Raw genomic sequence first — 12,632 nt, forward strand, 5'->3', positions numbered from 1 at the left:
TTTATATCAGAATACTAGGTATTGCCAATGAACTTTTCAAATTCTTGAAATAAAACATTTGCCAACATACGTGTCTTGTTTTTAAAGTAATATTTTATTAGAATAAGTCAAACCAGAAAACCCCATGCTCCATCATTTTTCGAGTTTGCCTGGGATGCCCAGAAGTCAGGCTTCCACATTTCTCTAGCACTAAGCCCTTTGGGCCTCTATATACCAGCACTGAAACAACAGAGGAAGTGATGCTCACTTTGGGGCATCTGCTGTCTTTCCACCTAATGTTTAAGACTGGACATTTGGTCAGAAAAGCCCATATTATTTCCAGATTTCTTGGACATGAGGAGAACTTCTTTCTTTACTGGCCTTCAAAAAACCACTGAGCTAATTCCTTAAAGACTCATTATAATCAGATCATCTAAAACCAAAACTTTCCTCTTGAAGTCTCACGTGACTATTTGCTTTTCAAGAGCAGCCAGGCCTGAGGTATCTTCATGCCTCCAAAGGCACAGGTCAGCTGGTTGAATCAAATAGCCACCTCATTCTCATGTCCCAACAACGTGCTGTGAGCTGTCTGTCATAAGCAGAGGCTGAAATTTTCTCTTTCCTCTCCCCCAACCCTCCCCACCCCCAAGCCCTTTACTCCTTGCTTTTGGAAAGGCACTAAAGTCTATTCCCCTCCCCCTCCCTCACACTTTTGCTGCTGTTAATCATAGATTTATGTTGGAATTGAATGGACAGGTGGCTGGACAGGGGCTTGGGCACATTCTCCTACCATGTGGATTGCAACCTGTGCTTGCTGAATTTCATTAGAGAGGATACAAAAACATCTCCTTTGGAGCCAAGAGGGAATTAAAATGTAAACCCTGGCAGGGAAGCTCATTCATCAGGCAAACGCAGGGAGGTGGGGGAGAGATCCATCCTTTCCTTGGAAGTCTTAGTGAGGACCTTGCTTTGCACTTAGCTGGCAGCTCACTGAACAAAGACCAGAATAAAAAAGAAAAACTCCTAATCGGGCGAAAGGAACCCAGTGGGGATGTGAAACCATGCCGAGCTGATAGGCTCTGGAGGTAGAGTGATTGGGCCTGGCTCTCCAAAATATGATTTGGCTTCTATTAGTTGGTTATGATTTAATTCAGCAAGCATTAATTAAGCACCTCCCATACTGATGCTGGGGAATACAAAGACGAACAACCAAAAGCAGTCCTTGCCCTCAAGGGGTTTATAGTCTGGGGGTGGGGAAAGGGAGGGATTTCGCATGCACACAGATAAGCAAATACCGGCTAATTGGAGGAATGGGAGAATATTAAAAAAAATTTTTTTTAAGTGAGGGGATGCTCAGGAAATGCTTTACATAGATGGTGGCCCTCTAGGGTGCTCTGAAGGAAGCTAGGGGTTGGTGAGGAAAAAATGGATTCCAGGCATGGGGCGGGTACGGAAAAGACTGGGTAAAAGGAGATAAAATGCTGGGCATTATTAAAATGCTCAGACCCTGAACTGAGTATTGTTTTCCAAAGCAATATGTGCAAATGTATATATCCCTTTAAAAAACAAAACAAAACAAAAACCTGCCCATCCTAATCCTCCCACCCACCCACAGTCAGCAAAAATCTCCAACAGCTAAAAAGCTGGATACTCAGGAGCAACTGGTAAAATACCTTTGAAGCCCTCCTCTTCCTCCTCCTCCTCCTCCCTCCTTCCATCTCTAATCAGGAGATTCAAATCCCCAATCTGAGTCAAGTGCTCCGGGAGAAGCAGACGGAGAGGACACATTGGCAGGCATGGATGTATCAGTGTCACCCTTGGAGATGTTACATTATTGACCCTTCCCTCCCCCCAATTCATTATTAAAAATTGCTGCTGTCAGAAGTTAAATTCAGTTGTATAATACGGAGGGATGATCATAAATTCTCATTTCTTCAGGCACCGGGGGGGTTACATGTGACAAGATTTCGATTCTCTTCGATTTATGCTTTTAATACATTTCCCAGCGTCTCCCCAGCTCTGTCTAATCAGCTGGGCTTGTATTCCTCCGCGATTCTCCACCAGCATTACTGGTAATTACCGGCGCAAGGTTCATGCCAGTGAATTCAGCTGGGATTGACCAGCAGTGTGTTCAAGCTTAAGTCCATAGCCGCCTAACCCAAGGTCCCCCTCGTAAATGTTTTCTTTGCTTGGAGTCTTTGGAGAGGCTTTTGGGTCCTGCTCCAACCCTGCAGAGGGGCTGGAGGGCAAGGGGGTTTGCTCCTGGAAGTTCATGGCCAGTTCGTCGTGAGTCACGATGCAGTCTGTGTCGTCCTCCTTCAGATGATCCTGGGGGGTTTGAAAAAGGTAAAGGGGTTCACAGTAAAAGCAGAACATATCCCGACCCACTCCCCCACTCCACCTCCCCTAGCGCTCAAAGAAACTCAAGGGGAGTTTTCCTTCCCTATAGACCAGAATGTTTGTTATGAGATCGACAAACTTCCCTTCTTTGGGAAGGATCCCCATTTCACTCTCCATGTGTAATGATTTCCATTTCTACCTCCATGGGTAATAGCATATGGCATTATCATCCTCATTAAAATGGATCCTTAAAACTCAACTTGTCAAAAAAAAAAAAAAAACAGGCAAGAAAGTAAAGTGTAGTACCATCCTATGGGAGTAGGAGACCACCTATGGGATACTTATAAATGAACAAGTATTTATTAAATGTCTCTGGGCTAGAATCTGAGGTAGGTGCTAGAAGTAAAAAACAAAAACAAAACTCTCCCTGTTCTCGAGAGACTTATTATATTTAGTAATTTCATTAGTATAACATGGGTAAAGCTGCTTAGAAGGTGGTTAAAATTGAGTCCACTGGACAAGTTTGACAATTGAGTGAACCATAAAATCTGAAAGTATTCCCCAGCAGGAAAGGGACTTTTTACCATGGACTGAAGAAGCTGAAAGGGGCAGGAGGTGGTGGTGTCACAATCTTGACATGGATTCCTCACTTCAGGATACCACAAAATCTATCTAAATATCTATCTATCTATGCACACACACAAATATCTGTTTGCTTTGATTTTAATGGATATATGCCATATACCATGCAGAGGACTTGGCAGTTCCAAAGCTGAAATAGTGTGTCTGAACTCTAAAAGAAGGCTGGGAATCACTATAGAGGAGCATTGAATGAATTTAGCTTAACCAGGACAGTATGGGAAATTGTGAGTTCTCCCAGATGTAAGTTCCCTTGGAATAAGGAATGAAGTTGAAAATTCCCCTGCCATGGATTCTAGAAAGGTCAAATGAAATGACCTTGGGGCTAAATTCCCTGACCAAGTAAATTTGATTTACTTCTAATTGTACTAATTGGTTCTTGGCAATTTCACTCATTCCCTTGAATTAAAAATTTACAGATGCAGCAATTTATGAGGGCATAATTTTTTGTTCACATGTTGTCCAAGTTCATTTTATGCCTAGAAAGTTGGTAGAATTATTTTTGGTGTTATTACAAAAACATTAAAACTCAGTCACCCCTCATATCTTAAAAGAGACTAGAAATGCTGCACCTTACTGTCCATTCGAAGACAGTCCCCTTCCCCACCCCTTACCTATGGAACAACAGCCCCCTTGTCAATCTTGGTCTCATCAGATATTCACCAAGTTTGTCACGTGTGATCGTCTACTCACCCCATATGCTTTTGGACTAGTCAGCAATTTGGAAATTGGATTACACCATTCTGGTAACGTGGTCGTGAGCGGTGGGCCAGAATGAGTCAAAATTGGTTTCAGATATCTGCAGAGTCTGTTAAGGAGTATTTTCCAAAATACAGCAATGGAATTTCACTAGTTCAATTTACAATAAAGAAAAACAAGACAAAACAAAAACAAAAAACCAAACCCCAAACCTTTGCATTCAAATCAAATCAAATCAACAAGCATTTATCAAGCACCTACTGTGTGCCGGGCATTGAGCTAAGCCCTGGGGATGCAAAGAAAGGCAAAACCAGTCCCAGCTTTCAGTGAAAGAAATGAGCATCATGCACAGCCATCACACCCATTAGCTCACTCATTCTGCCATCATAAAGCTCATAGTCATTTATCATTTTCTCTTGCAATTAAAAAAAAAAAAACTGAGGTCAAACCTTCCTGCTTGATGTTTGCTCCTGCCTTGTTGGTAACATTTCATAATCATGAGAAAAAAAGTGAATGAATTTGGATACTGTATTCAAAGAGAAATTGGAAAATGTCATAGTAAAGAGGACACTGATTATGGAGTCGAAAGACCAGAGTTTGCACTCTAGTTCAACTTACTGTCTGTGGGCCCATCAGGCTCTTAAAAGTCTCCCTTCCCTCATCTGTATAATGGGGATAATAATGCTTGAATTAGATTTTTGTGTGCAAAGCACTTCTTAAGAATTACATGATAATTTTGTTGTATATTTGAAAGGAATAGCAAGTTGTATATAGGACATTTGCAATTTCACATGCAATCATCTTTTTTATTGTACTATGTTATGGAAATGCTTGTTTTATTCCATAAATTAATAAAAATAAAAAATAAAAATTATACTATTTGCTTGAGAGAGTTACTTTAAACAATAATGGAGATAACCCGTGTTTTCTTAAAATTGTGCACAAGGCCTTACTCTATAGTCTTACAGAGGCTGAAATATTTCTGAATATGAAATACTGAATAATTTCATAGCTGGGGAGTGAACATAAGTTGTTTCTCCCAACTACTTTGTTTTCACTATTCAACATATTCACTTTATACTTCATATACGTCATACCTCAATGCATCTCTATCTAAAATTATGCAAATAACCCGGTAACAGACTTATCCTATTGTCTAACACCTGTCTGTCCTGTCTTTATGTTCCAGAGTGCTCTATCAAGTTCAAAGAAAAACCTGCTTATGGAGAGACATCATGTTTTGCTCTAATCTATCAATAACAATCCACCTGAGAAGCTCTGTGGCTGATTTCTCCTTAGCTGAGAGCAAAGTAGTGAAAGTATTTCACAATTAGAAAAACATGGAAAGACTTGGCGTGAAGAGAGAGGGAGACAGTTCAGAACTTAAAATGTAACAAAAAAATTAAATTAAAAAAAAGAAACTAGGTTTTAAGCTTTATGCTGTTTGCTGTGTTTGGGGAATATTCCACCTTATTGGCTTTTTGACTAGGTCTGATAAGTGAAGAAAGGGAGAGAGAAAACACTTAACCCAGGGTGGCTCCTCTTGCTCTTCCATCTACATTAGGTCTCCCACGGATGGGCTGATCTTTTAGTACCTTCTCCCTAGCTCACCCTGCCTACCTTGCTGCTGGACAAAGCTAGATTCTCATTCTCTTTTCGCATTCCTCTGGTCTGGAGTGGTTGTCCTACAGAAGAAGCAATAGTGGTGAGTGGCTTCCTGGTAATGGGCACAGAGGAGGTTCATATGGAGCCTGGAAGTATCTGGGACCTCACTCTGGCTGAAAGTTATTTTCTCATAGTTAAGTCTCCAAGCGGGAGGAGAATCACCTATACAAACTCGTGCCTGAGAGAGAGGGGCAAAGAAAATGCTTAATGAATCTCAGAGGGCCACAATCCAATCTGATTCAACAAATATTTATATAAGCTCCTATGTTCGAGACACAGTTCTAGGTGCTGGGAATGTCATTCTACTGAGAGGATCCTTTAAAAAACATCTCGCTCATTTTTAAGAGAAAGAGAACCCTAGAGTATTAGGGTTAGAAGGGACCTAAGGAATAAATCAATCCAGATCCCTCATTTTATGAGTAAGCTGAGGTCCAGAGAAGGAAGCTTACTTGTATAAGGTCATGGAATTAGTGAGAGAGCTGGGACTAAAGTCAGATCTCTTCATTCTACTATATCACACTGCCTCAATAAATGATGTTTTTTTTAAATCTTATATTCCCAACACCTGGAACAGTACCTTGTACAGAGTAAGTACTTATTAAGTGTTTGTTGAACTGAATCAAAATTAGGACCAACTCAAAGGTTGACACTAAGGGTCAACAAGAAGGATTGCAAATTCTCTGAGTTTCCATTACTACCTGGCAAGTATATCTACAAAGCTGAAAAATCCTTAATGAATTTCCATTAATTTTCATTACAGAATGTGATTAGCTTCCATTTATGAATGAAGGAACTTAGACCCAGAGATGTAATGATTGCAAATAATCTAGAGGTTCCCTTGGGTCCCTGTGCCATTCGCCCCTACCACTATCATCAAGAATAATTCCAGCCCTTGGTTGTACAAGATGGCACACCAGGCGTTACATAAAGGAAACCAGAAAACCAACTTCCTACCACCTAGAATTAGAATGTTATCTAGGGGTCATAGAGTCCAACACCCTCATTTTATAGACAAAGAAACAGAGGCTCACAGATGTAGAGGTGAGCTCAAGGTCATAAAGATAGGATCATGGCCAAGAATTGAACCCAGGCCAGCCTGGTGCTCTTTAGCTTGCCATCAAAGGTAGGCATACACATCTGGAGCTATTGGCAGATGCAAGAGAATGTTGCACCAACAGCTGAATGAACTTTAAAAGTATTTACATTATACATAGTTCAAGGGTGCAGACCCAGTGATGGACTATGCATCCCTAAGAACCAGTTTGCCAATTTGGGAGAGGTTACTGGGTGATGAATTTTTTCAGTCACCCTAACTCACACAGACCATGCACTAAGGGCTCATAATCTACATTGGTGGAAGGAGTAATGAAAATATTGATGTAAAAATACCAAGGCTAAACGCATTTTAAAGGAGTAGGATGGGGGAGGGTAAGCGCATGACTGGAGGCAGGTCAAGGAGACCAGTCATGAAAGTTTCATTCAGATGGAAGGAATTGATTTTTCTCTGAGTAACCTTTTCTGTAGATTTTTAAGCATTGGAGTTTTGAGAACTATTTAAACGAGAGAAGAAAGATGGCATTCATGGCTAAGAGTGAAGGGAAAGGGAGGCAAGTAGTTTAGGCCTATGATGAAGTTTCAGATTCAGGAAAGCAGTGAGTGATGAAGGCGGGTTTTGAATAAGAGCACCATTGAAAAATCACAGGGAGGGGAAGGAGTGATTGAAAGAGTTTTTGGTCAAGAGTTCTTTGTATGTTTGGTGATTGCTTGAGGAGACTGCCTGACACCCAACTGAACAAACCAGTGCTGATTGCTAACAACTGAAATGCTTAGTTGTAAAAAGTGGGGCAGTGGATAGAGTGCCCAGCCTGAAGTCAGGAAGACTCATCTTGCTCAGTACAAATCTAACCTCAGATGCTTATGGGCTCTGTCACTGTGGGCCAGTCACATAGCCCTGTTTGCCTCAGTTTCTCATCCATAAAATGAGCTGGAGAAGGAAATGGCAAGCCACTCTAGTATCTTTGCCAAGAGAACCCCAAATAGGGTCACAAAGAGGCACACACAACTGAAAATGACTTGAACAACAAAAGCAAAAAGCAACTGTGGAGCAGATGAGTTAGTTTGAAAGTTGTGTTCCCTGTAGGTCTAGGAACTAGACCTGGGGTTTTATAGATATAGAAAACTTCCTCTAGTAATACAGGTAGGCACCTTCTTTGTATCCTATAGTCTTAGCCTAGGGCATTGAAAGGTTCATCAATTTGTCCAGAGGTCACACAGCCAGTATGTCTCAGAGGTAAGATTTGAGCCTGGGTTTTCCCATGGGACTGGGAGATTTTGGGAGACAGGTTGTTGGCTACAGCATTTTTTCATGACAGATTTTTTGTTTTTTGAGGGGATGGTGGCACTGAGAGGGCACAGAGGTCTGTATTCCCACTTGAGATCCAGAAAGTATAGATATTGAATGACCTGGAAGGTTTATACTACATTTTTCTTCCTGTCTTAAGCACAACCTTATTCCGTGGGCTTTATATGTAAACTGATCTTCCTGTTTTCGGAGAAGAGAGGCTTGAGGAATGCCTCTGTATACTCTAATTTATTAAAAAGAATAAAGAATTTCTAGATAAGATGGAGGAAATAATCCAAGAGGTAAGCCAAGGAGGGAAATGTGTTCTGGGGAAACTGAAGGAAACCACAACCAGTATAGAGACTGGTGAGTGGAAGAATGTGTCATAATAAAAAAAAGAAATAAACTCAGAGCTGCTGGAGCTATGTAATTGATTCTGATAAAAGCTGAGCCTGGATTTCTGAAGAAATAGGAGCATCTAAGTTCTATGGAAAAATGAGCAGATTTTTTAGGTACTAGCATATAGGAGGAAACTCACTTTTGGTCCCAGGAGGATGAACCAGTGGCTGATTGATCCCTGATTAGAGGCACTGATGAGGGTCGAATGAAGACCTGACATGGATAACCAGGAAGAGGCACAGTCTTCTTGGTGACAAAGAGTTTGTGAAGACTTACTAAGAACGGTGTTTCAGGTAGAACAGATCTCTGGTGATTTTCAGGTCCTGCATGATAAGGAGAAGGACCTGGGAGCACAAGTGATTTTTTTCATTTTTTTTTTTTACTAATTAAAGATTGTACCTTTGGAAGGGAAAGGAAGATGGGAAGTGCACAGCTGGCTGTACAGATGGCACTGATGAATTTTTGTTTTTTTGGACTGTGGCTTAAGATTCTAGAATGATGGGGTCCTGGTAAGGGAAGGAGTTCACCTCATGAGGCCTGGGAAGAATGTATTTGGCAGGAAGCTTGTTGAACTAATCATGAAAACCTTAAATTGAAGTTTGAGAAGGAAGGAAAATGCTCAGATAAATCTATAAAAATGGATGCTACATGGAGGATGATAGCAATTAAGACATAAAGTAATAGGGGCTTACATGTTTATAACTCCTTACAAAGTATTTCCATATCTCATGTGATGCTCATGACAGTAATGTGAAGTACAAAACATTATTATCCCCATTTTACAGATGAGCAAACTGAGGTAGAGAGAGATGAAGGGATTTGCCTGTGGTTTCCAGAGTATATTACAGACTTGATCCAAATAGATCAAGATGATTAACAATGAAAGGTAAATGCACTGCTTGAGTCAACTGGGGTATAATATTGTTATTGGAAAAAAAATAGAACTACTCTGCTGTTTGCTTCAGTTTTCCCTTAAAGGAGCAGGATTTTCAAACTGAAAAAAGGTGGAATGACTACAGCTGAGAGGGAATTGAAACCTGGGACAGATGAGGAGAGAATAAGAGAGCTCCTAGTTAATGTAAATGAGTTCAAATCTATGCACTCATATGAATTACATTCCACAGGACTGAAAGAACTTGTAGATATGTGTGTCAAACCATTGTTGAAAATCTTTGAAACATCATGAAAAATAAGAGAGATGCTAGAAGACCAGAGGTAGGCAAATCTTTTATCATATATCAATTTCAGGGAAGGTAAAAATAAGAGGCCCCCAAACATGGGCAAGCTTTGAAATTGATCCCTGACAAAATTCTAGAATGTATTATTAGATCATTTGTAAGTACTTGGAGAAACAACAAACACCAGGAACTAGCATGAGCTAGAAACACGTCAGGCCAAACTGACTTCTTTTCCTTATTTTTGAAAAGTTTGATTGACTAGTGGTTTAAGGAGAATGCCATAGCTGGGGATATCAACCAGTCTTTTGTCACATCTTTGTGTAAATCAGATTGAAAGATGTGAGGTTGTGTAACAACAATGGGTAAGTAGCTGTGTAGCGGATGGGAGGACCATGCTCAAAGAATGTTGGTTAAGAGATAGAGATACACCCCTAGACACATTTTTTTTCCTAGTACTACCTGCTCATTCTCTCATACGCCCTGAAGGGATGGCCCAGGAAGTGGAATAGGTGTACCCTCTTACTTCTCACTGTCCTCAACACTCAGTTATCCCTAGAAATCTGCTCAACTCTCCCATCTTTAAACAAATAAACATCCCTCACTTTACCCTGGCACTTACTCGAGCTTTTACCTTCCATCTCATCTTCTTTTCAAAACCAGACTCCTAGGAAGAATTCATCTGCAACCCTATTTCCTTACCACTCAGCCACTTCTCAATCTCTTACAATCTCACCGCTCAACTGAAACAACTCACTAAAGGTCACCAACACTTTCTTAACTTTTAAATCTCATGAACTTTCTCAGGATTCGTTATGTCTGACTTCTCTGCTGTTTGCAACACTTCTGAACTTCCTGGCCACCCTTTCTTACTTTCTATCAAATTTTACTGTCCTGGTTCTCCTCCTACTTCTGATACATCTCCCACCCTTGAAGTTTGACGGTCTTCCAAGGGTCTGTCCAGGGCCCTCTACTTTCTCAACATTTTCTCCCTGTTGGGTTCAGTTATTAAGCATAAAGGAAGTTAGGTGGACAGAAAACTGGATTTGAGATCAGGAAAACTTAAGCTTAAATCCTGTTTCTTATACTTATTAGTTGTGTCACCCTTGGAATGTCACTTAACCTCTCTCAGTCTCAGTTTCCTCATCTGTAAAATGGGGATAATAATAGCACCTATTGTTATTGTCAGGATTAAATGAGATAATGTATATAAACCATTTTGCAAACCTTAAAGTGCCACAGAAATGCCATCTAATATGTGATCACTAAATCTCTAAATCCATTCCTCATGTCCCTCTTTGAACTATAGTCTTGCATTATCAACCGCTTGCTAGACACCTGGATATCCCATAGACATCATCAATCCATCCATATATTCTTTCATTCATTCCCTCATTCAGGCATTCATTCAACATGAATTTATTAATGCACATAATAATACATCTCAAATTCAATGTGTGCAAAATGGAACTCATGTTATCTTCCTGTAACACAAACCTTCCTTCAAGCATCTCTATTTCTCTGTTGAGGTACCACCACCCTTTCAGTTGCCCAGATTCACAACCTTGGAGTCATCATTCACTTCTTCCTCTCCCTCATGCCCATCTCCAATCAGATTCCAAGTTTTGTTGATCTTACTTCTACCACATCTATCCTCTACATAGCTGCCAAACTGATATTACTGAAGGACACCCCCACTTCCTTCAAAAATCTTAGTGAATCTGTATTACTTCTGGGTTAAAATATGAACACGTCAGCCTGACATATCAAATTTTCTCTAATGTGTCCCCCATCTACTTTTTCAGTCATATTTCAGATTATTACCCTTTCCATTCTTTCTGTTCTAGTTAAATTCTCCTGCTAGCTCTTCTCCATACAAGACATTCTACTGCATTTCTTCTTTGCCTGTGAAAAAGTGGTCCCCATTTCTGGAGTGTACCCTCTTTATTTCTGCCTTGGAGAATCCTGAGTCTCTTTCAAGGCACAACTCAGGCTCCTTGTATATGATGCCATTGCTAATCTTGCCAATTATTAGTACTTCTTCCTTGCTATTACTTGGCAGTAGCTTTTATAGCTTTTTTTACTCACTTACTTGTGACTATGTTATATCCCTCCCAGTGGAATGTAAGCTCCTTGAGGGAAGGAACTGTTTCATCTTTGCCTTTGTAGTCCCAGCCCCAAGGGTAGCTAGGTGGTGCAGTGGATAGAGCTCTGGACCTAGAGTCAGGAAGACTTGAGTTCAAATTTGGCCTTAGACATTTATTACCAGCTATGTGACTCTGGGTAAGTCGCTTAACCCTGTTTGCCTCAGTTTCCTCTTCTATAAAATGAGAAGGAAATGGCAAATTGCTCCTGTGTCTTTGCCAAGAAAATCCTAAATGGGGTCACTCATGCACAAAGAGCATGAGTGAAACAACTAAACAAAAACAACCACACCCAGCACCAAGCGTAGTACCTGGCACATAGTAGACAGATAAATATTTGTTGAATTAAATGTAAACTGAATTGGGGAGAATAGGAAATAGTGGGTCCCTAAGGATTCCTGCCAAAATTGAAATGAAAATGCTTTTGACCTAGAAATACAACTACAACCTTGCAAAATAAATGTTTTTCTCATTAGATTCAATTACATCCTTGGTTAGGGAGGGGGAAATCTCCAACTGGGGTGCCTTCTTGAAGCTTTACTTCCTCCTCTTCCTTTATCTCTCAGCTTGGGAAATACACATAGGAATAAAATTAAAGATGGTGTCAGGGGAAAAAATGTCAGTGATTTTTCTACTAGACTTGAAAAAGGGTAAGATTCAGCCTGGCTCGGGAGATGGAGATGGAGGTAGAAATGCTTTCCAGAGTCCAACTGCTGTGTTTCTATGAAAGACAACTGATTGGCATTCCAAATTCTGCTTGTATCAAAACAAAGAAGGTACAACTGAGTGGAATGTCTCCCTCTGGGACAGTTTCCTACAAGAGAAACTTACAGACAGAAATCCCAACCAGCTCTAAAATGGAAGCCTCAAGCAGAATCCTGTGTCATGATGGAAAGAACAACAGACAACAGTCAGGGTATCTGGATTCTACTTCTGCACCCATCATTAGTGAGATCCCAATTGGATCCTGTATGAGTCTTCTAACTTGTCTAAGCCTTGGTTTTCTCTCCTGTAAAGGGAAGAGTTTGGAAGGGGAGGAGTGATCTCTTAGGTTACTCTCAGCTTTAACATCCTATAAATCCCTTGTAATATCCATTTGCTGGGAGTCTTCTCTCTCACCCATGTCATCATTTCATTTCCGCTCTCTTAACCTACCTAAAGAAGCTGATGGAAAATCTAGTGAGAATCATCCATCCATCAATCCATCCATCCATCCATCCATCCATCCATCCATCCATCCATCCATCCATC

The 12,632-nt window shown here is 40.5% G+C and overlaps 1 protein-coding gene across 2 annotated transcripts in view; it reads right to left on the bottom strand.

Moving 5' to 3' along the window:
* Nucleotides 1-1,196: 1,196 nt before the first annotated feature.
* The window catches only part of SLC9A9 (solute carrier family 9 member A9), a 736,009-nt gene continuing 724,573 nt past the window's right edge, over nt 1,197-12,632 (bottom strand). Inside the window, exons 15-16 of one of the 2 annotated variants that reach the window (XM_027875882.1) lie at nt 3,652-3,757; nt 1,197-2,307 (exon numbers count right to left, since the gene is read on the bottom strand). In XM_027875882.1, coding sequence (XP_027731683.1) covers nt 2,071-2,307; nt 3,652-3,757 — 343 coding nt within the window. In that variant the 3' untranslated portion in view covers nt 1,197-2,070. Of the gene's footprint in view, nt 2,308-3,651; nt 3,758-12,632 lie in introns of those variants that run through there. The other variant, XM_027875883.1, reaches the window with a different exon arrangement.

Source organism: Vombatus ursinus, unplaced genomic scaffold (assembly GCF_900497805.2).
Source record: "Vombatus ursinus unplaced genomic scaffold, bare-nosed wombat genome assembly UNPS02014810.1, whole genome shotgun sequence".
Taxonomy (NCBI): domain Eukaryota; kingdom Metazoa; phylum Chordata; class Mammalia; order Diprotodontia; family Vombatidae; genus Vombatus; species Vombatus ursinus.